This window comes from Cetorhinus maximus, chromosome 15, assembly GCF_964194155.1.
Source record: "Cetorhinus maximus chromosome 15, sCetMax3.hap1.1, whole genome shotgun sequence".
In the NCBI taxonomy this organism is placed as follows: domain Eukaryota; kingdom Metazoa; phylum Chordata; class Chondrichthyes; order Lamniformes; family Cetorhinidae; genus Cetorhinus; species Cetorhinus maximus.
Genome location: NC_135893.1, coordinates 8784255 through 8809312, shown reverse-complemented (window position 1 = coordinate 8809312; position 25058 = coordinate 8784255). Strand labels below are relative to the sequence as shown.

At 45.4% G+C, this 25058-nt stretch overlaps 1 protein-coding gene across 9 annotated transcripts in view; it reads right to left on the bottom strand.

The window, feature by feature from the left end:
• The window catches only part of samd11 (sterile alpha motif domain containing 11), a 235482-nt gene that overhangs the window by 39160 nt on the left and 171264 nt on the right, over nt 1-25058 (bottom strand). For all 9 annotated transcript variants that reach the window (XM_078557849.1, XM_078557851.1, XM_078557850.1 and 6 more), the window contains one exon: nt 18412-18556. In XM_078557849.1, coding sequence (XP_078413975.1) covers nt 18412-18556 — 145 coding nt within the window. The remainder of the gene's footprint in view (nt 1-18411; nt 18557-25058) is intronic.

Genomic DNA, 25058 nt, shown 5'->3' with positions numbered 1-25058 from the left:
AGATCCCTCTGCGTCGCAGAGCTCTGCAATCTCTCACCATTTAGATTATAAGCTTCTTTTTACTCTTTCTGCCAAAATGAACAATTTCACATTTGCCCACATTATACTGAATTTGCCAGATCTTTGCCCACTCACTTAACCTATGATGCATTGTAGCCTCCTTATGTCCTCTTCACAATTTACTTTCCTATCTATCTTTGTGTCGTCAACAAATTTAGCAACTATTCCTTCTGTCCCTTCATCCAAGTCATTTATATAAATTGTAAAGAGTTGAGGCCCCAGCACTGATCCCTGTGGCACACCACTCATCACATCTTGCCAACCAGAAAAAAGACCCATTTATGCCAACTTTCTGCTTCCTGTTAGCTAGCCAATCTTCTATCCATGCCAATGTGTTACCTCCTATACAATGAGCTCTTATTTTCCGCAATAACCTTTGATGTGGCACTTTATCAAATGCTTTCTGGAATTCTAAGTACAGTACATCCACTGCTTCCCCTTTATCCACAGCACATGTTGCTTCAATAAATTGGTTAAACATGATTTCCCTTTCACAAGAGCATGCTGGCACTGCCTGATAGCCTTGAATTTTTCTAAGTGCCCTGCTATAACATTTTAATAATAGCTTCTAACATTTTCCCTATGACAGATGTTAGGCTAACTGGCCTGTAGTTTCCTGCTTTCTGTCTCCCTTTTTTGAGTAAAGGAGTTACATTTGCTATTTTCCAATCTAATGGCATCTTCCCCAAATCTAGGGAATTTTGGAAAATTAAAACCAATGCATCAACTACCTCACAAGCCATTTCTTTCAAGACCTTAGGGTGAAGTCCATCCGGACCTGGGGATTTGTCAGCCCGAAGCCCCAACTATTTGCTCAATACCACTTCCCTGGTGATTGTAAATGTAGTTTACTAATAACTAGAGTACCTCTAGGTTAAGGAATAGGAAATCAGCCATTGTTCCCATTCCAGATTCCTGTGACAGCTTTCCGTCTCATAAGATGATGGTTTACACCATGGTCGTAACTCTGTGTTAAGCACCACGTGGTGTGGCTCAGGATCCCCGTTCTGGCATGACAGTCTCTGCCTCATACGCTGTAGAGGAAGACAGTGGGCTGAGAAGGTGCATGATTCACTGGCCTCTGATTCCTCTGGGCCCACCTCTTGGCCAGCTGAGCTTTCCGTTTCTGCTCTCCTCTTCCAAGGCCCTTCCAAACAGTCAGCCTCCAGAGGTCAGGGCCATCAGCGACTGTCTCCCAGATGTCGGTCAATATCGGCCTTCTTCATATCTCTCTGCAGGTGCCCTTGTAGCAGAGGTCTGGGCGCCCCCAGGAGGAAATGATCCAGTGGCCAATTTACTGCACAGAAGGCCTTTGGGTACATGGCTGTCACCCATTTGATGAATGTGGCCAACACAGACATCGTTGGCTTGGCAATGAGTATCTGCTGGTGGAATTAGCAAGTTCAAGGACCTCTGAGTTGCTGACCCTGTCCTGCCAAGGATACGTCTGAGACGGTGAAGGTAGAAACTGTTCAGACATTCCTCCTGCCTAGCATATGTTGTCCAGGTCTTACCATTTTCGAGGAATGTGCTGAGGACACAGGCTTGGTAGACTTGCAGTTTGGTGTTCACAATCAGGTTGCTGTTGTAAGGAGGAGTATGGAACAACAGCAACCTGACTATTCGCGACTGTTACACAAGCGAGCCCTAGTGAATGTGTGTGAATGACAGTTGAGAACAGGGTTGGAATCAGCTAGGAAGGTCCTGTACACACAGCTTACCAATCCGCACTGTTCAGGTCCTACATGAACAATGGCAGAAGTGCTGGAGGGTGATTGCCTAACACATGAAAAATGTATGGCTTCTAGGCACAAGGGGAGAAAAAACTATTTTACCCCGAATGTAAACACAGATTAAAATAGCAACAGTGCAAGACAGACATCCAACCAGAAGAGGGAGACTCTATGTCCCAGTGCTGGTGGTTAAAGTCATTGGTCTTAGTGGCAGGCAGTCATGCTTGCTCTTGGTTTGATGAGGACCTCACCTTAAAGTGAACCATTAATATGTAAAAAAAAATAAGATTCAGAGTGTACGACAAGAAAAATGAGAATCAAAATTATGTTCAAAAAGTCAGAATTAGATGTTGACAATTTGGGGTTTTAAAATGGTGATGATTGTAAGAGGAAGAAAGATTAGGGAGGGGGGGCAATTTATCACCTCTCAGTGCCCATTCGGGGTGTGGTTCTTGGTGGCTGCACATAGGTAATGGCAGCTAGTGGAGACACATTAGCAGCTTGGAGCCCTTGCCCAGAATAGGCACTGCAGCCAAGACCCAAGGACAGGGAAAACAGGAAGAATTGATGAACATTTTAAAGAAAGGAATTCAAAGACCATTGGGACAAGGCGATGAGCTCAATAATTTGCTGTGGCCATGGAGTGACCAGGTTTACAATGGTCATTCCTTAGCAGTGAAGTCCCGACCTGAGCCCTGGGAAGATGACGATGCAGGGAGCGTGAAAATCAGAGCAAAAGGACACTCGCCTCCATGGGCAGGGACCTTCATCCAGGGGAAAGGTACGTGAGGAATGACAATTCATTAGAATCAGGCTCTGCTGTGCTCTCCCCAAAGGATCAGAACCCCTCCAGGCTCACAGATTTATCACTGCGGTGAGGCACCAGATAGTGACTGAAGCTGTCACCCAGCATTAGTCTGTGGCTTCCACAGCAGAGTGGGAAAAATCTTTAATACCAGAAGCACAAACCACAGGTGGCCCGATCTCATCTCCAATTATCTGTTAGTCGAATAATAAAGGTGTTACTTTGGTCCTCATTAATACATGGTTGAGCTGCGCTGCATCAAAGAGCAGGACAAGTGGATGTATTCTTTTTCAGCCTTAATGCTTGCAGTAGAGAGGAAAATCCATAATGCAAGTATTGTAACTCATTACGAATATTCCAGACAGGGAGGTGAAAAGGAGTGTGATCAATTCGACCACTTCGCAAAGCTTTCAGCTTTTATCAAACCACCTGGTGTAAACACTTCCAGTGACACGAGCCATTACGCCTTCAGATCATACAAACAGGGATATCTGTGTGAGAATGGGCAGCTGATGAATGGACCTGCCAAGATGCCCACGTTCTCACTTGCAAGATTCCCACCTTGCCACCCAGGACTGACTACACGCCTGCCCCGAATTTCAAGCGCGCTCTCTGCCACCTCGCTTTGGCGGGCAGCCCCCTCTCGCCCGAGTTAGCAGGGCTGGGGGTTCAAATTGCATTGCAGAGCCCACAATAGATCTCGGCCGACCCTTCGGTGGGGTATTGAAGAATTGATGCGCTGGCAGAGGTACCATTCGTCCGAGGTGACGTCAAGTTGAGGTTCCGTCTCCCCGCTTTGGCTGATATCAAAGGTCCCACAGGAGTTTATTTCTGAAGAACAGGGAGGTTCTCTACAGCGGTTTTCATGGGCTCATTAATTTCCAATGCATTTCAAAGCTAATGAATTACTGTAATGTAGGCAATCGCAGCAGCTAAATTATGCACCGCGAGCTCCCACAGACAGCAATGACAAGCCTGATCAGTTATTCTGTTTTGGCGGTGTTGTTTGAGGGATGAATGTTGGCCAGGGCACAGGAACCCTCCTGCTCTCCGATAATTAGTGCCTTGGGAACTTTTGCATCCGCCCGAGAGGGCCAGCGGGGCCTCCGTTGAATAATCTCATCTGAAAGACGGCAGTGCAGCATTCCCTCAGCACTGTAGTGAAGTCTCTGCCTGGATTGTGTGCTCAGGTCTACGGAGTGGGGCTTGTAACCTGCTTCTGGCTCTGACCTCCGGACTTAGAAGTCAGAATTCTGCCACTCAGCCCAAGGCTGATAACCCTTTACACCAGGGTGCCATGTACGCTCAACTCCCGACCACAACAAAGGTTTCACTAATGTCCTTTAGGGAAGGGAATCTGCCGTCCTTACTCGGTCTGGCCTACATGTGATTCCAGACCCACAGCAATGTGGTTGACCCTTAACTGCTTTCTGAAGTGGCTGAGCAAGCCACTAAGACCATAAGGCATAGGAGCAGAAATTAGGCCATTCGGCCCATCGAGTCTGCTCCGCCATTCAATTATGGCTGATAAGTTTTTCAACCCCATTCTCCCGCCTTCTCCCCTTAAGTCCAAGGGCAATTAGGGATGGGCAACAAATACTGGCCTTGCCAGCGACACCCACATCCCATGAAAGAATTTTTTTTTTTCAACCATGGTAAAGGCCTGGAAAAGGGTCATTCCCACCAGAAGAATGGGGTTCATGTCGTTGACAGACCGGTAAAAGAGATGTCAAGCTGTTCAGAGAAGAGCAGGTTGCTCATGTGAATCAGATTCTCTGAGAGGAGTTGAGGATGGGGGAAGAGAGGGAAAACAACAGGACTGGGAGGTGGGCCCAGTCAGGTATAACTTATAGGCGAGTGTGTGGTTAGACTGGGTGACTCTCACAGTCAGGATTGGGCTCAATAAAGATGTCCCTCATTGTTCTATTCCCTGCCAGCTCATATTGTCTGGCATCACACATGAAGAACTAAGTGAGGATAAAGCTGCAGCGGATAATGGAAACAGTCAAGTCCCAGCAAACGTGTTGGGCTGAGGGTTGGTGGTGGGGGGGGTGCGGTGGCTGCGGGCGGTGGGGGGAAGGGTTGGAATAAAAAGAAGTTCCTCAAGGCTCAAAGGAATGAGTAAGAGACTCGGACCGAGGGGGTCAGTGACACTCAGTGTGCATGTGGAGATATATACTGAATAAAACATGCAGCCCTCCCGACACATAGACTTAGGGAGAGGTAATGAGGGAAAATACGTCAACCAAAAAAATTCAGCACTTAAAAATGTGAGATCAAATGAACTGCAAGCCAATCTCAATAACTGTCATTAGCTAGGACCTTTCAACAAGCACAATGGGTTAGCTGAAACGCCAACTAACTAAGGCAATATTCTCAACATGCACAGCTGCTGCCTTCTCATCACTTTTATAGCTCACAATATGCCACAACTGGAGAGACAGTTATTCTGTGTGGTTAGTTAGCTATCGAGTGGAAAATGTGCTTGCTAGTGTCAACCCAACACCCAGCAAGGATCGGCAGTCAAAGTGCAAAGAGACCACCTTTGTAGCAAAGATTGGCAGATGACAATGCACTGTGGAAATAAGAGTCCCTGGTGCTTAGGGCTGTGCAGAATGGATTTTCGATTCTCTTTTCTGTTAACGGAGATAGAGGAACTGCAGGGAATTGGATCAGAGCAGATTCCTTCAGTTAAACAGCTATCCAGATAAAAACAAAAAGCTAAAAGCTACTGCGGATGCTGGAAATCCAAAACAAAATAAAAACAGAATTACCTGGAAAAACTCAGCAAGTCTGGCAGCATCGGCGGAGAAGAAATTAGTCAACGTTTCGAGCCCTCATGGCCGAAGGGCCATGAGGGCTCGAAACGTTGACTGATTTCTTCTCCGCCGATGCTGCCAGACTTGCTGAGTTTTTCCAGGTAATTCTGTTTTCAAACAGCTATCCAGGGTGGGTATATAGGTAGCTCGGTGCTGGAACGTGAAGTGGAGAGGCTGAAAATCTTATTTTGAGTTGTAATTCCAGAGTTTAAAAAAAAAAATGGACTTGCATTTATATAGCGCCTTTCACAACCTCAGCATGTCCCAAAACACTTCACAGCAAATGAAGTCTTTTTGAAATGCAGTCACTGTGGTGATGTAGGAAACCCAGCAGCCAATTTATGCACAGCAAGCTCCCACAAATAGCAATGTGACAATGACCGGATCATCCGTTTTTTGTGATGTTGATTGAGGGATGAAGATTGGCCAGGACACCGGGGAGAACTCCCTGCTCTACCTCGCAGCGGTGCCGTGGGATCTTTTAGGTCCAACCGAGGGGGCAAATGGGACCTTGGTTTAAATGCCTCATCCAAAAGACACCACCTCCGACATTGTAGCACACCCTCAGTACCGCACTGAAGTGTCAGCCTGGATTTTGGTGCTAACATAAGTCCTGGTTTTAAAAACAAAACCTAAAAATCAATATGCGCTGGAATCGGCTTCTTAGAATCATACAGCATAGGAGGCCATTCGGCCCATCACGTATGTGCCGGCTCTTTGAAAGAGCTATCCAATTAATTCCAGTTCCTCACTCTTTCCCAGTAGGCCATAGATTCACGTACAATCTGGTAGTTTATCCATTTATTGAAAGTGAGAACAGATGGAACATGTTCCACAGTCAATGTCTCAGACAATGTACTTTTCAGAATCTTCCAGAAAATTACCATGGAAGTGCTGGAGCTCTGGTGTACACCGAGGAACCTCTTCACTTCTCAACAGAAGTATCACATCAATGGCATTTCAAATAACTGGGAGGGAGTTTCCAGATGGGATAGATCAAGAGAAACTATTTCCTCCTGTTGAAGTATTCAGAACAAGACAGCGTAACCTCAAAGCTCGAGCTAAGCCGATCAGGGGTGATGTCAGGAAGCAGTTTTTCATCCAGAGGGTAGAAGGGCTCTGGAACTCTCTCCCCCACACAAAGTTGTCAAGGCTGGTTTTGGGTGGTGGGGGAGGGGGTATTAATCGAAAGTTTCAAAAGTGAGATTGATTGCTTTTGTTAGGGAAGGGGCAGTAAGGGTGACTGAGCCAAGCAAGGTAGATGGAGTTAAGATACAAAACCAGCCTTTATCTGATTAAATGGCATGGAACAGGCCCGAGAGGCTGAATGGCCTCCTCCTGTTCCCTCCTATGCTCCTATTTTAGGAGATTTCAGATATAGCAACAATTAGGGGGAGACAGTGGCATACTGGTAATGTCACTGGTCCAGTGACCCAGGTGAATGACCTGGGACATGGGTTCAAATCCTACCATGGTAGTTAGTAAAATTTAAATTCAATTAATAAATTTGGGATGTAAAGCTAGTCTCAGTCACAGTGACCAGGAAACTATCATTGATTGTTGTCAAAACCCATCTGGTTCACTAACGCCCTTTAGGGAAGGAAATCTGCTGTCCTTACCCAGCCTGGCCTACATGTGACTCCAGACCCACAGCCACATGGTTGACTTTTAACTGCCCTCAGAAATGGCCTAGCAAGCCACTCATTTCAAGGGCAATTAGGGAAGGGCAACAAAATGCCGGCCTTGCCAGTAATGACCACATCCCATCAAATTATAAAAGGACCAGCCCAACAGCAGTTATGGCTTCAGATTGGAGAGAACACAGAAAGGGAAGCACACTGCTTTCAAGAGCATTGTGTCTCCGTATAGATGACGACTAAAGACTGTTAAATGTCGGAAACGGCTGACTTGAAGGGAATTCTAGTAATTCTCCAGCTTTAGAAGCAACTCGACGCAAAAGAAATTTGGGAGGAGGGGAATGGTAAAGGGTCGTCTCGATACAAAGGAGAACTAGGGGATGGTTGTAACGTGTAAGCAGAAGGAGAGGTAGTAGATTTGTGAAGAACGTTGTGCAGTCTTAAGTGAAGGGGTTAGTGGAAGGACACAATAATGCTGCTTACACCAAATTTAGGACAATTCACCTTTATGGAAGGAGATCTGATAGAAAAATAAAAGGTGCAGTTTGATTCACTGCTGATCCATCTACCGATCAGATGGTGAAAATCGTGCTGCTTAATCATTGACCTTTTGTCTGTGTTGTTTTAACGCAAGAGAGTGGGAATAAAGTGAAGAAAATCAACAACATTTGGCCAGGCCTCAGAAGTTGCGTGTTATTTACACTCAAATGTTATTTATGCTTGGTTTTGCTTAACGGGATGATCGTTGCAGGAAAGGGGAATTAAAAACAGCGCGCCTCCGAATCAGAGATAACCATCTCTCATTCACCGCTTTCTGTTATTTCATTAAATCAGAAAGAACATGTGCTGTTAAAATACCCCATTTAAAATGCAGGGGGTGTTTCCAATAGGTTCAATGTTGAAAAGGTGCACAGAGCACAGTGTTCAACAAGTCAACTTTACCTGGCATGTTCTGCCCTCCAGCTTGCATTATGTCGAGATGCTGGGATTATTCTCCATAGAGCAGAGAAGGTTAATGGGAGATTTAAATAGAGGTGTTCAACATTACAAGGGGTTTAATCAGGAAGAACTGTTACCACTGGTAGGAGGGTCAGTGACCAGAGGTGACAGAGATTTAAGGTAACTGGCAAAAAAACCAGAAGAGATTTTTTTTTTTAAAAACACTGGAATTCTGGTGATCAGGGATTCAACGTCGGAGAGGCTGGTGGAGGGAGATTCGATCGTCACTTACAAAAAGGAAATTGGGTCAATACTTGGAAGGGGGAAATCTGCAGGGCAAAAAGAGTGAAGTTTATGAGATAAGACCTAGCACAAGCACAATGGGCCAAATGGTCTCCTTCTGTGCTGTATAATTTTATGCATCACCACAGGCAGCCCCCAGTCAACACATACAACAGATCACAAACTCAATTCTTTAAAATTTAAAACATAAAAAAAAAATCAGTAGACTGATTTTAAATGATGCTCGAATTATAACATTGCAACAATAAATATCCTTTTTTTTTTTGCAGTCGCTCTCCCTCAGAAGTCTGCGAATGCTGGTCAATTAAAATTTTGAAGACTGAGGCAGGTTGATTTTTATTGGATAAGGTTATCAAGGGCTATGGAGCCAAGACAGGTAAATGGGGCTGAGCGACCAATCAGTCTTTGGCCTAACTGAATGGAGTAGCAGACAGGCTTCCTCCTATTCCTCAGATGAGCACCATTATTCTGTTCTTGGCATTCATTTTGATTTTCATGAAGGTTACGTTTTTATTGTCATTAAGCCAACATATCCTGACATTCTTGACAATTTTACAAAGCCAGGTTTAACCCAGCTCACATCAAAAGAATCTGGATTGGAACGTATTTTTTTAAAAAATGATTGTTCAGAATGCAGTGTTTACTGAAGGCTGGAAGGAGGTGTGGCCTTCTTATTCGCAGAGTGACACCCTCCCCTCAACAAATATGAAACACGTTTTGCATGGTTTTTTTTCCCTTACGCAGTGAGTGGTTAGGATCTGGAATGCGCAGCCTGAGAGTGTGGCGGAGGCAGATTCAATTGTGGCTTCCAAAAGAGAATTGGGTAACGATCTGAAGAGAAGATATTTGCAGGGCTATGGGATAAAGGCAAAGGAGTGGAGTTGCTCCTCTGGACAGCTGGCCCTGGTATGACCTGCCAAATGGTCTCCTTCTGTGCCCTAACCACTCTACGATTCTATGTTGTCAAAAGGCCGATCACATATTGCTCAGGTTCCATCTAGGCTTGGGAAAATGCCAGGTAACCTCCTCTACCACTACCGCTACTCTCCCACAAGCCCCTCCGCAACATCAGAACCCCTTCTCTGGAGAGGAGATACCAGCAAAGAACAAAATCACCAAGCAGCAGGAAGGTCAGCCGATGATGCAAGGGGTCCCACCTCATTTCCCTTCAACCTGGCAAAACAAATTGCCTCAACCCTCAGACACGCACTGGCTGATCCCAGTGCATATGAACAGGAGGAGGCCATTCAGTCCCTCCAGCCTGTTTGCTACGCCATTAGATCATGACCGTCTGCATCTTAACTCCTACTTCGGGACCATGGGAGTGAGCCAGGGTATTTTCCCACGACTACTACGCAGTCAAAACACACACCGACACCACAGAATACTAAACTCTTGAAAATATTTGGTGCAGAAAAATAAAATGTGGTAGGTAGATTTTAACTTTTCCAGAAAATGTAATCTGTCTAGAGTGTGCTAATAGCTACACTAACAACCAATTTAACAGTCAGTCAAGCTTGTAACATGGCTCATTTACACTTCCTAGGAGCGACACACATTCATACGCAGGGACCCGTTCTCTGCAAACAAAAGGAATACGTTCAAGCCTTGTGCCTTTTTAGAACTTAAGCATGGGGAGCCAGTAGTTCCCAGTTGCTTTCTCCACGGCAATACCTTGGCCAATCAGAGTTGATTTGCCAACCATTCAACATCCTTTTCTCTTGCAGTATAAGCTGCTGTGATTGTTTGAAATTTGGCATTCTCGCATTTGTCCTGATGAGTGCAAGATGAAAAGCTTTGGCAACATGTCTCGCTTTTCAGCATTTAAGAAAGCTTAATGGTCAAATGAGAATATTGCAGCACCAGGCGTCTGCTATCTCCTGTTGTCTATCTGTTCTTAAAAATCTATTTTGATTTGAGGCTCTTGATTGTCAGTTGTTAATATTGAGGGTGTTAAAATCTGACAAGATGAAAATGATAGCACTGTAATAAAGATGCTCCTATTGCACCTCTAAACTAATTGTGCGGCACGGACTGTCTGAGAGAAGCTACTAATCGATTTGGTGCTACTGAATGTTAATGCTAATCACATAAGTGCTCTGCGAGTACCTTGCACTCGCTGGCAGCTGAGATTAATCTCAGGTAACACAGCTTGTGACCTTAGCCTCTGAGCTGGGGCAGCAGCCAAGCATTGCTTATGTAATTACACTCTGAACTGTGTAATCACCTGCCCTAATCTCCCAGGGCTCACAATTAGCCAGGTCCCTGGCAGGCCGCAGGGCCCAAGGAATTGCAGCCTGCCAATTGCTTCTGCCACCGTGGACAGCCTGCAGATGAATAACACTCAATTAAACCGGCACGGTAACAGCAAGAAGGCGGCTTACATTCGATTGTAATTAGCTGTAATCATAGGGCAGGGTCCCGTCAGATTTGTTGTTAGTTTTACCAACTTAACCCTCTCCCCTTGCCAGTCACCTTCCAACATGGCCACCTTGGTTTCCCAGTAGTCTCGAGCACAATGCCTCATAGGACGCCAACACTTGGTACAAAAATCACAGAACACGCTGACTTCCAAGGTTGAACAAAGGTCATTCTGCCTATTGAGGCTCCTCCCTCTAGTACTCTCTCTTATTAACATTCATTCCTCTAGTAGCCTAATTCTCCTATTAATGCTTGTTGCTTTAGTATCCTAACACTCTTACTTTAGCACCTGACATTCATTTTAAATGACTCTCAACGTTTTTCCCCGAATGCTTTGTTTCACAGACCATTCGAAACATTGATCCCACTGAGTGAAGTCCGTCTAACACATCTGCTTTTACATTTACTGTTCAGTGATGCAAATGTAGGTACTTTGGTCGAGATTCTCAGCTTGCTTCAAAATAATAATCTGTAACACCTCTGTACAACCTCTTCTCAAAAGGTGACAAATTGAAACTGCTCAATTGTTTGTACCTAAATAAAGGTTGTGGGGGTGGGGGAAAGATGTCGTAAGAAACTATACACAGAGGCTGGAAACCATCTGGGGAGCACTCTGAAGCATTGCACAATAATGGATCATTTTAGCATTCTGAATGTGAACTCTCGCAGTGAGAGAGCCCAGACATTGTTGAAGATCATTTCAGACCATCAGGTTGAATGGGGTTTTGTACCCGAGTGTTTTGTTGTGAAAGGTGTGGATGTGAGGGTTCCTGACTTTTGATTGAACAATTAACGTGAGTTAACTGACAATTAAAGTGAAAAGCTCGAGTTTAGAAGAGTGAGGGGGTGCTTTGTTTGAAGTAAACAAGATCCTGAACGGCCTTGACAAGGTGGACGTGGAAAGGATGTTTCCTCTTGTGGGTGAGTCCAGAACTAGGGGCCACTGTTTTAAAATTAGGGGTTGCCCTTTTAGGACAGAGATGTGGAGAATTTTTTTTTCTCTCAGAGGGTTGTGCAACTTTGGAACTCTCTGCCTCAGAAGGCAGTGGAGGCGGGGTCATTGAATATTTTTTAAGGCAGAGGCAGATAGATTCTTGTTAGGCAAGGGAGACAAAGGTTGTCGGGGTTAGATGGGAATGTGGAAATCGAAACATAAGAAGATCAGCCAATGGCAGAGCAGGCTCGAGGGGCCGAATGGCCGACTCCTGTTCCTATTTCTTGTATTCTTTAGCATCTTTGAACTGCATGGAGACAGGGGGAACGAGACAGAAAAGCAGGCTGGCGCATTATTCCACCTCTGACATCCAGGTCCAAAAGAAAGACAGACCCTTCATGGCTACTCTGCTCCTCCCATCCATCCATTCTTTGGGTTAAGGTATTATTCACCCAGCCCAAGAGATTCCCCTTACGCATCACTACCTACTTATCCAGGTTAGCAGATGAGTGAGTGAATAAGTGAATGAGAGAGAGAAAGAGAGAGAGAGAGAGAGAAGAGCAAGACGAGAGGGCGGACAGATAAGAATGAAGAGAGGGAAAGAAAAACTGACAGGTGGTATTTATAAAATGCTTTTCAGGACATTCTCACAGCCAGTGAAGCACTTTTGAAATGTGGTCAATGTTGTAATGCGGGAAACACAGCAGCTGATATGTGCACAGCAAGATCCCACAAACAGTAATGTAACAGTTATCTAATTTAGGAATGCTGTAGAAAGAGCACTGGTGAGAGCTTCCTTCCTCTTTCTCCGAAAGGGCCATGGAATCTTTCACTTGCACCCAAGATGCCAAAAGGGGCCTCAGTTTAACGTCTGAACAGGAAGACGACACCGCTGACAGTGCAGTATAATCGCGTGCCCAAGTCTCTGCAGTGAGACACGACCCCATAGCCTCTGGACTCCAAGGCCAGAGCGCTACCAACTGAGCCATGGCTAAACCAAAACTAACGGAGTGAGTGCTTCCCCCCCTCTCTCTAAAGGTTCCAAATGAGAAACTGAGGTCTACAATCTTAAACCCAATTCTTCAAGGGCACAGTCCCACAGCGCAAGAGCTGTTTGACAATATTATTCAAACAAAACAGAAGGGTGACTTGTGTGAAAGGTGGCAATGTTATATTGGCAAAACAGGGGGAACATTTCAGAAGTGTCATGGTTAAGTAAAATGGTTGGGTATTGCTGAAAAAAGACATCTTGTACTCATCAGGACAATCACAAGAATACCAATGTCAGGGGAAGCAACAACTTTCTACTGTATGAGAAGAGAGTGCTGATTGGTTGGCAAGTGAACTCTGATTGATAGAGGCATTGCCATGGGGATTGCACCAGCTGATGGTGACTGACAGTTAACTGCCAGGCATTGTTTGAAATTTAAACCAGGCAGCTCGACTCTGATTGGTCAAGGCATTGCCCTGAGGAATGAACCAGCGAATGGCTATCACTTAAATTTCTTTAGCTGAAACAGGCACAATGTGTGCACATGTTCTTTCTGTCTGTAAAGGACAGGGTCCCGTGTATTAATATATGTAGTTTCCAGTACATGCAAATGTGCCACACTGTGAACCCAACTGACAGTCTTAAGTTGGTTGCCAGCGTAATTCTTAGCACATTGAGGATTATTTAGCAAATGTTGTCCAATCGCAGAATCACATCTAATGTTGGACACTGTGTTTTGAGTTTTGAGCAAGCAGGATCTGGTTGGGTCTGTGCCTTGCCCATTGCAAACAGTGGAAGGGACATGCTCTTTGATAAGATCCGCTAATCTTTGGGACATACGGCCTACATATACCTAGCATCACACTGACACAGAAATTCATATACCACATTACTCATGCGTGAGGCAGGCAGAACATCTTTTTGGCTTGACGGCAGCATCCTGTTAGTGGTGAATACCACTCAGGTTGCTACTGCATAGTAGCAGCGTGAAACGGCTAGCTTCACTTGTTACTCAAATTTTTGAGATACCTTGCCCGTCCAGGGTGGTCTGAGGTAGACTGGGCACTTTTCACGGCTAAAAGTGGTGGCCTTAGGCCTGTCCATGAGTTTGCGAAATGATCTGATCAGGGTAGCCATTATCCTGCATGGTGTATTTGACATGCCCTATTTCAGCATCAGGCTTGCGTGGTGAGCAAATGGCTCGGGCCCTATTTACAAGGTTGCCAATGAGGCCAATCCTATAGCGCGTGGAACTGTACGAATCCCAATGCGTATATTGACCAGTGAAGGTAGGCTTGTGGTAGACCATGGCAGAGAATCCCCTGGCAGATTTCTCAACTTGTACATCAAGGAAAGTGAGTTTATTTGAAAGCTCCGTTTCAAGGGTGAAATAGGGGCAGAGTAAAGGGGATCCAGAGGTTAACATTTGGTGGAAAAGTGTTCTTCCCTTACTGATGGACTTCTCTTACCTTGGAAAACCAAGAAACAGAGAACGAACCACCGAGTAGACATAAATAGTTGAGACATAATTACCAAGCAATAAAAAGATGGCAAAAGATCAGATCCAATCAAACCCAATATGTTTTTGGAAGAGGAGGACAGAGACGAGGCAGGATAGAGCAGCCTGGCATGTTATATGTATTAACCAATATTGTTCAATGGGCAAGACCCTCTTAAATAACAGAAAACAAATGTAAACGTTAATGTTCAGGCCTTGACAACCGATTTAGGTGCAAGGGTGGTTATAATTATTTGAGGACCGGGCTTGACTGGGTCGATGGTGCTGATGTATTGTTCCTGTAATGCTGAGGGTTATTTTGCTGCTGTAACTAATACCAGGAATTCCTCTGTGGGCAATTATTTCTTTTTTTTTTTCCAAACACAGAAACCACGCCGCTGTTCGCAACCCAGATAGTTCCCTACAGTGCACTCCCTGGGGGGGACACAGCAGGAATTTTAAGGGAATGCCTGGTTGGTCCACAGACACTCCCAATCTGGTTTCTGGTGTGTTTCTTGTGAAAAACACAATCTAAAAGTATGGGTTTATAATGCCCCGAGTCAGAAAAATCACAGCAGTAACCTATTCTGGGCCCTTGTTAGAAAGATCAATGATATTCACTGATAAATGAACAATACACTTTTTTTTGTATAAGAAGTCTCCTGTAATGCTTCTCTTAATTAACTGCAGCATCACAAGTGTAGCTTAACACAGCTTCCTGCACATTTTTGGCCTCTGTACACACCTATCCCATAATATAACCCTGCGCTTCACATTCTTACCTCCAGTGCTCAGATACAAAACCGCTCCCTGGCCCTTTGAGTTACTAGGATTGTGTTCTTCAAATGCAGATCATGTATTAATTTTTATTAATAAAAGTTTTTTTTAAAAATATTCGATATATACGAAGAAATGGCTTTGAAAGTACAATACAGATAATAAATGAGGCTAAAACCAAAATAACTTAGTTTGGAATAAGCAGAAAATAAAATCAATAATAAAAGCTCCATACACATCCACAAAGTATTTGATTTATTAAATCTGCATCATAGTTGTAAATCTTTAATCCGATTTCATTCTGTAATCTGATGGAAAGGTATTGCATTTAGTGGTTAATTTGATAGTCTCTGCTTTCACATTTGTTTAGTGGGAGCCATTCGTCTATTTTATTACATACCTATTCCTGACAGCTTTTAAACACCGCAACACACAAGGAGAGCTATAATTCATCACACTTCACCTAATATTGTCCATAATGTGTGGAGCAAGCTGCTTCCTGACGGCAGGTCCACACAGTGTTGGACTGAGTCAACAATTTTTTTTGGAAGCACAGAGACCAGAAAGTGATGCCATTCACAATTGGCTCATTTCATGTTTGGTTTCTTTTTTTTTATTTTTGCTGTCGATTCTCTTCCCCATCACTTCAAAGGCAGTGGCTTTCTCTGACCTTGTGTATCCCAGACGATGGAAAATTCCAGATTTATCAATAAAATCTCTTTTGTTGCCTCGAGTCAAGAATGTAAATAGGCGCACTTGCCAAAGACGCCTTTTTGTTTTTTAAAGACTTCTTGCACTTCATCGGCAACCTTGAATGTCTGCGGTTGCACTTGGCGAATGGCTGGGATAGGAGGTGGAGAGGGTCACACGGGGACAGGATTCTTTGGCGTTGGGAGTCAGGATGCGCTGGGGGAAGATTGTGTTCTGTGCTAACAAAATCATAAATCCATCCTTTTAAAAGTGGACTTATAGTTTTGTTGTGCCTGTCACACCGGAAATTCTCCCCCTTCCTTTGTGGATCAGTGGAATGAAATCTGTGTCTAACCATCTTACCTGGCACTGGTTGACATTCCCAGCAGTGACAGCCTCATCTTTATACAAAGGCTGGTGGAAACCTGGAACTCTCCCCCACCTGAAAGAAGGTCTCCATGGGGGAGGATCGATTGAAAATTGGAAAACGGAGATCGATAGATTTTTGTTAGGTTAGGATATGAAGGGCTATGGGACCGAGCTGGGTAAATGGAGTTAAGCTGCGGCTCAGTCATGATCGAACTGAATGGTGGAATAGGCTGAAAGACCTCCTCCTGTTTCTATGTTCAGCACAGAATTCAACGCCTCCCCAACCCCCAAAAAAAAACCACTCGAACTTATCAAGGCTAACACACCAACGCATTACTATTGGGACAGTTAGTGGCAGAAGAGCCAGAGACAGGAAAAATGTCGTATCAAGGCCCCATCTACCTGTTCCAGTGAGGCAGGTGGATGTAAAAGATCCCGTATCACCATTCACCAATGAGCAGGGAGTCCCAGACAACATTCCTCCCTCAAAGAGCATCAAATCAGTACGCTCGGTCATTCACCTCGATGGCTGAGGAACCTTGGGTATGGGCAGACTGGCTGTTGTATTTATTACAAAACAATGGTGGGGGGGGGTCACCTTTTAAAACCAGTTCACTAGGTGTGAAGTGCTTTGGGACAATCAGAGCACCCAAAAAGGCACTGAACAGATGGTTATTCAATCAAAATGTTGCCTATATAATAAGAACAGTTGCAACACAACCAGTTAAAACCAACCAGGGAAAGTAGCAGAGAGGACGCACATTACTTAAACAGCTTAATTCCCTTGGGAAAAAAAAAAGCAGTTCTGCTTCAGGTTGCAGGCCGCTAACCCAAGCATGTGCTGCTTCACCAACTCACAGTCACGTCAACCCCAGGTTACTTCCTGGTTACAGATGAATCAGTTTACCACTGGCACAGATTACAGTCTGAATGCTGAGCACCTCAGAGCCACAGCAATGAGCCGGGATTAGACACTGCTTCCTACGAAAACCCCAGCCCTCCCGGCTTTAAGACACACACTTTCCTTGAACCTTTGCAAAGGAGAGAGCAGCATAAATAATCACAGCCGGGCGCAGTCTGTACACTGTGAGCGCTGGGCATTTGATGGGTGCATCTAGCCATGACCACATTGGAAAGCAGGGAGAATAAAACAAATAATCCAACTAAAAGAGAGTGAAAAGGTGCTACAGAAAGCCTTCTTACTGGGTTATGGCACCTATGAAGTTCAGAGCCCACGGAGCCTCACAGAAGGACCTGCGCCGTGCCACATTGCAAGAGGTTGCAATCTGCCTTTCATCTCAAGATAGCAACTCAAAGTTCTGTTGTTAATTTGAGGAAATACAATACAGTTCCCTTTTGGTTCTTTTATTCACAAGTCATTTACTGCCGTCTGTCAGCTTTCAGCTGTCTAGGCCCTTAAGCTCTGGAATCCCCTCGCTAAACCTCTCCATCTCTCTACCTCTCTCTCCTCCTTTGAGGCACTCCTTAAAGACCTACCTCCTTGACCAGCTTTTGGTCACCGGCCTGAATGTCTGCTCCTTTGATTTGGTGTCAAATTGTCTGTCTGATTACTCTCCTTTACAGGATCTACTGACATTTTAACACGCTAACGGTGCTGCGTAAATGCAAGTTGTTGATGTCTTAACTCTTTCTTCCATCAATTTTAGATGCCAGTTTATGCACGATCCGCCTTACTCCCCTCACTCCTGCGGCAATCAAAGAGGCGCAGAATGGCTTTTGTCTCCCCAAAGATTGCAGAGTGCCAAACCTTGCTGAACTTCTCAGTGATTTCAGAATGTAACCTCAGTCAGGTGTGACAAAGCCTAAAGCATTTCAGTGTATGACTCGCTCAGCGTATGGTCAGAGAACAACCTGTTGCAAATGAAGGCTAGAGAAAAATGGAACCAGAAAAGTAAATGTGGGAATAGAGGTCTCATAAACAATTGCTATAATTATAATTGTGAATTTAAGCAAGACTGAAACTAAAAAAAAAAAAGATGGCCGCATGTCCAAATACCAATGGTGCCTTTCCCAGCAAGCAATGTGGATTGTTTTTTTTTAAAATCACAGTTTCAAATAATTAAATCAAGGGACAGATCCTTTTGCATTCATGAAATGGAACCTATTGCAGCAAGGCGACGGTAGAGTTACACGCAAGCATACGAATTAGGAGCAGGAATAGGCCCCTCGGGCCTGCTCCTCCCTTCAATAAGATCATGGCTGATCTGACTGTCACCTCCCGCCAACCCCCAATAACCTTCCTCCCCCCACCCTTGCTTATCAAGAATCTATCTACCTCTGCCTTAAAAAATATTCAAAAAGTCTCTGCTTCCACTGCCTTTAGAGGAAGAGAGTCCCAAAGACTCATGAACCTCGGAGAGGAAAAAAATTCTCCTCACCTCCGTCTTGAATGAGCAACCCCAGTTGACACTGACCTCTCGTTGAAGTGTGCGTCTCTGTGCTGGGGGAGTCCCTGCTTTCTCCTTTGACTCGATGAGCTACTCGAAGATGGAATGTGAGCCTCCATGGCACTGGAGTTCCGAACAGCGGCCACTGCCTCCTGCCGAGCCCTCAGGAGGTCTGCAAAGAGGCAAAAACATTCATTTTCATTCTTTATTTCCCCACCTTCGCAGCTAATATATATATACAGACACCTCAGCCCATCAAAAGCACCGTGAAGACGCAGCCATCGCACCGTGAAAAGCGCACAGTGTTTATTTTCAGGCCGCTGACCTTGCATCTCGTTTGTTACGATTATTTAGATCCCAGTTTTTCCCCTGTGACAGGGGCATTTTGGATCTGTGCGGCAAAGAGTCCCTGACTTCACCCTCTCCCATTACAGCATGGTTGATTAACAGCTAACAAATTCCATTCTTAGAGGTGGGCAGTTTGTGATAAAAGGATCCTGGATGGAAATGCTCTTGTTCGACTACTATGGAAAGGAGAGTATCACCAGAGTGTATCTTTACAATGGATACAGTGAACCCTCACTAACTGACTCACACCAGCAGTCAGCTTTACAACAGCACCCAAACAAGCCCAAAATTCAGAGAGCTGCAGAAAGAACATTCCAATCTCACTCTTGGTAATTAATCTCCATCTTATTGCTGAGTTATAAATCTGGTGACCGGATGTTAGCTGTTAAACCTAACACACCCCTCCACCCTACCTGTGCCCCTTTAATTCTGGCTTTTGCGCATCCCTGATTTTAATCGCCCCACCCTTCAACTCAGGAATTTCCTCCCTACACCTCTCCACCTCTCAAAGACACTCCATAAAACCCACCTCCTTGACCAAGCTGATGGTTGTTAAGAGTTAGGATTGGTGCTATTAAAGTGGCTCTTTGTCCCTAGAAGGGACAATGGCCCTGGGTTATTTTGAACCAGAATCTGTCATGAATTGTGGCATGTGCTACACAACGTAGGATTGAATCAACAACAATCTGTATTTATTTAACTTCTTTAGTGTAATAAAAAGTCCCAAGGCTCTTCACAGGAGTGTTATAATGCAAACTATGACACCAAAGCATATGAGGAGATATTAGGTCAGCTTGGTCAAAGAGGTAAGTTTTAAGGATTGCCTTAAAGGAGGAATCTGATGTACAGAGGCAGACAGATTTAGGGGGTGGAATTCCAGATCTTATGGCCTGGGCTACTGAAAGCACGGCCACCATTGGTGGAGCGATTAAAATCAGGGATGCTGAAGTGGCCAGAATTAGATTAGCGCAGATATCTCGGACGGTTGTGGGGCTGGAAGAGATGACAGAGATAGGGAGGGGCGAGGCCCATGGAGGAATCTGAAAGTGAGGATGGGAATTTTAAAATCAAGGTGCTGCTCAACTGGGAGCCAACAGAGGTCGACAAGTGCAGGGCTGAAAGGTGAGTGGGACTTGATGCAAACAAACGACATGGGCAGCAGGGTTTTGGATAACCTCGAGTTAATGGGGATCTGAAACTCAGGAATCTTCCTGGTCCAATCGCCTGGTTTGTTCTGTATTAATTGGTCTCAATGGACTTGGGCAGTGGGGGAGTTGGAATGGGGAGCGGAGAATCCGCCAGTTGTCCTCAGTGCCCAGGTAGTGGAAATTAAGTTTAAGTTTATCAGTTGTGTACCTCTTGTTGGAGAGCAAATTTAGTTTTGCCACCAAGCATTTGGCTTGACGTCCCCAAAGATGCGACAGGCAATGTCTAGTTTTGCGCAGCAGACAGCACTTCCTCCCATCATACGACAGTTAACATGTAAGACTCAACTTTTTAACACAGTCGGTGGTAATGTTAGCACCCATATTCACTGGTGAACTGAGGGAATTAAACCTCCCCCCACCCCTGCAATGTTGGGAGAATCTTGCAAGGAGTCACCCCTATTCGGGAAGAATGTGGTAACACGTTAAGGTTCGACAAGACTTAAATAAACGGTGCCACCTTGCAGTATGATCTCGGGGCCAGTTTTCTTTATTATTAATGCACAGGCCCCAATGATGATTAGGTGAGGACATGTTACCCAAGCACAACACAAAAACCCACAATAAAATTCAGCCTTTCACATCTAAATATTTTCTTCTCGAACTTGTCTCGCCTCGATATGAAACTAAAACAAGTTGCTTCACCTCGTTCTCCTTTGCAATTTGTGCAAAGCTCAATGTAATGCTAATAATAAGGCTCACATAACGTGGGGCTACAGAGCCAGTGACTCAACAATTGGCTAAACGAAGGGGCTGGTAATAAAAACCTAACTGCCTATCTGTTGGTGTGAACAGATGTAGAAGTTTTTCAGTACATTACACAGCAGGGGTCACATCGCAGAGTGTCACGCATTTCTTTTAGATTTAAAAAATAACCCAGTCATTTCCTGCTGGGCTTTTCATTTTCCAAACCTTGGAGAGGAGCCAGGAATTTCCAAGCAACTGCTTCCAATCTAGAGAAGGGCAATTGTGCTCTGATTGACCTCAGGATGTGTCTGTTCAGGACACTCGGGACTCCTTGGCCTTAAGGGGAGGCGTGGCCCTGCCTTAGCAGGAGAACGAGTACGTTGCACATTGCAAGATATCGCGCTGCCGCCCCTGGTCAAACATCGGCATCATGTTCTGCCTCATCACGAGCAACGCCACAGGAGGTGGGTTAGCGGCGTACACAAATTATCAACAGAAGTGGCGCTGTCACTACATCTACTCACAAGACCCTGTTGCCACGGTCTGTTTGAGGCTCAAAGTGTGCTGGGATATATATAATAGCAGCAGCAATGTCATTCAGTTCGAACATGAATCTCTGCTCCCCCCCCCATCCCACTCCCAACTCTGAGCAGCAGCCCCATGACCAGGTCAAGCAGAGGCCCACAGAGCCAGTCATGAGCGCGAGCAGCCCAAAGAAAATCTCGCTCATCATCCCCCCCGAGTTAAGCTGTCCCCTCCGGGAACGTCCAGGCTGCTGTGAGTGATTCATGTCCCCAGGCATCTCGAGTGGTTCAGCTGCCCACCTAATCCTCTGCTGTGTGGTATGATTGCTGCTGGGGTAATTAGCTGCTCACTCCCGTCACGACTTTCGGTAAGAGAGGACGTTGGCAGCCCTGGCCTTACAGCCAAAATCCCTCATACGTGAATCTCTGTATTCTCTAAACCAAATCGACTGAAGCATGTTAATAGGAACATCTGGAGCATCACATTAAAAAGGAGCTTGTCCTTTGACTACAGGAGATCAAAACAGCTTAAAAGCAGCAAGATGCTTCCTCCTCCTTCTCTTTGCACCACACGGCCTGGATCACTATTAGATCACAGCACATCAGGAGACGCCACAGTGAGAAGCGTGTACAATTTATAGCACAGGAGCAGGCCGTTCGGCCCAGCTGGCCTGTGCTGGCCTTTTATGCTCCACGTCCAGCTGCGCGGTCGAAGAATACGGATACAGTGCAGAGCGGAGCGCGAGGTATTCTGGAGTGGATCAGACAGTGTCCCCGCACCCCCCCACCCCCCCATCTCCGTCGCTGGCATCGGCCGCCCCTGGGCTGCCTGATGGGGGCTTGTCTCGAGCTGCTCCAGCGCCGAGGGACGGTTCCGGTTGACGGGAGAAACTGTTCAGCCAGGAGTGGGGGCCTGGACGGGTTGGCACAGATGCGGCAGCAAGATCAGAACAATCTATCCTCGCGGCGAGGGGGCTGGAGGGAGTCGTCAAGAGAAACAGCTGCACTCAAACAAACCTCTCAGACACCACAACATCCGCTCAACGGGAAACACAAGCAAAGAGAGAAAAAAAAAAATCGCATTTATAGATAATAAAGTTAAGAATTTAAAAGCCAAGATCCACACAATGTTGTTTGCATCTAGTTACTTTCCACCACCCCCGCCCCCGCCCCCCCACCCAACTCTGCTTCTGTTCTAACTTCTTTCACTGCCCTGGCAGCTTGCCAGTAGACTGCCAGTTAAATATATTCCCCGTTAATGTACAAGCGTCACCTGAATGAGTCATTTGGGCTGCCTAGGGCTACAACTCAGTTTGAACCCTGCGCTCACGCAACTAAAAGGCCAACCACAGAGAGATTCCCCACCCCCACAATGTGCCTCTTCCCTTTTATCCCTCTCAGTTTGGAGCGCGGCAGCTTAAAAGGGCAATGCCTTTCTTAAAACGGCAACGTCTGCTGCTTTCGCAGCATCTCTCCACTTCGCTTGCATCCCTCGATCTCAGGTTATCCACCTGTAGCTTTCTCCACCCACCCCCCATCCCACCAAAAGGAACCACACACCTTCCCCCAAGGAAATGAACACCTAACCCCCCTCCCCCCGCCCCCCACCCCCCCCGTGGTATAAATCTAATTCGAATCCCACCATTTTTAAGACAAAAGCGCACAAACTGAACTCCACGTCATTTGGGTACTCCTGGGTGCAATATTAGAGAGATAGAACATTGCGCAGAGACAACAATTTCACCCACTTTATACCTCAACAATTTGAGACGATGTATAATGTGGAAAACCATTTTGATGGGGGTGGGTGGGGGGGGGGGCGTTCTGTGCGGCGAGTCAGCAATATTTTAAATTCAACAGGGACAAAGATGGACAAAAGGTTGCCTGCTTTGGCCAGCAGAAAGTGACACCTTAACATTGCTGAATGCAAATATGCAACAGTAAGTACTCACGAGTGCATGAGAAGGGATTCAGAAACCCAGTTTACATGACAGAGAGACCTGAAACAATGCAACCAGCATATACTGATTTTAGAGATGTCCCTTTAACACCGTGCGACACAAGATAAGATAATCACCTGTGTATGTGCTTCCCATGGCCCCAACTCTTTCTATTTCTGTGTACTTACCCTGTCTACGCTGCCTAGGAAGTGCTGCAACAGCAAGTGCTTACATCACACACACACATACAGAAGGAAAGAAACCATGTGTGGGCTGCCGATCACGTGTCTTTAAAGAAAAAAAACTACCGGGTATTGGGCCTAGCAAGGGAAAAAAAAAAAAATGTACTTTCCACTTAGTGACTAATAGGGAATATACAACTAACATAGGGTGCATTGAAGAAAATGGTATTATCTCAGAGCTAACAAATCACTGATCACCTTCCCTTTACAGAGACAAGAGTGCTCCAACTTGGCTAATGTAGGCTCGGTGAACAGACTCCAACATCACCACATCTGGCGAACATAAGTTATTAAAATGATCTCACTTCTCCCCTCTTGCCCCAGTTTAGCTTAAAACGATTTTTGTTTTAAGTTTTCCGAGCTTGACATAGCCAGGGACAGAGCGAGCACTGTGCTGCTATACTAGCCCACTGACTGGCCAAAGATCGAATCTTACACGTGGTGCTGTGCAACCAAACAGCACTCGGTGGCTGTGAACCGAAGAAATGTGGAGCAAAAATAAATTGCGAGGGATATAATCCAGCAAACTGAACAGAGCCAGATGCATTAGGAAACATTCTCTTTTCCCCGCCCCCCCCTAAGAGCACAATGAAAGAAAGACTCTTGCGTTTGCATAACGCCTTTCACAACCTCAGGACATCCCAAAGCACTTTAAAGCCAATGAACTACTTTCCAAAGTGTCGTCACTTTTGTAATGTAGGAAAGGCAGCAGCCAATTTCCACACAGCAAGCTCCCACAAACAGTAATAAGACAATGACCAGTCAGTTGTTTTTAGATGTTGGTTGACCAATAAATATTAGCCAGGGCACCAGGGAGGGTGGCCCCTCTTTTTTTTTATAATATTGCCGCGGGTACTTTTTTTTTTTTACATCCACCCAAGATGGCAGACAGGGCCTCAAGTTTAACATCTCCTCCAAAAGATGCCATCTGTGATAGTGCAGCACTCCCTCAGTATCGTCAGCCTGGATTTCATGCTCCAAGTCTCCGGAGTGGAACTCGAACCCATAACCTTCTGACTGAGAGTAAACAGCGCTACTCACCGAATTGACACGGTCAGAGTATAAAGGAGCTGAGTGAAGCGGGGGGAGCCCTTTCCTAAAGGATACAAGACAGAACTGCAGAGAGGCCATAAGAGAGCAGACAGCATGATGCCTCCACCTCCTCTCGAATGATCTCTCAGTCGATTGCTGAAAGATCAAAACGAAAGACAGGATTTTTTTTTTTTATAATTTCAGTAGGCAAGTAAACTAAAGGGCAATGGAGGGAAAAGGCAGTACAGTGCAGTCAGGGAGGGAGCCACTCTACACTACTCATCTCACAAAGGGAGTGCCTTCAGGATTGGAATATCCCATCCAGGGACATATCAATTGGAGGGCTCCCACTGTTAGCCTGGTCGATAATAACTAAATCCAGACATCTCAGCTCGGTATCACGCCACATGCTGCATTCAGCTACTGATACGAAGCCACACTCCTGCACAATTATTTTTCTATCCTTGTTCACTGACTTATGGACACAATACAGTGGGTGGTTTCTGTTCAGCTACCATCGAGAAGATCACGGTGTGCAAAAACTCTTCAGAGCATCATCCTCAATGTTCTGTCAACCAACTTCTAAAACCTCAGTGACAATATCCATCCAGATTTTAAAAATCACCAATGTGCAGACACGTTTGACATAAATATGACACGAGCAGAACCAAGCCTCGGGGGTTTAATTCTTCTCTC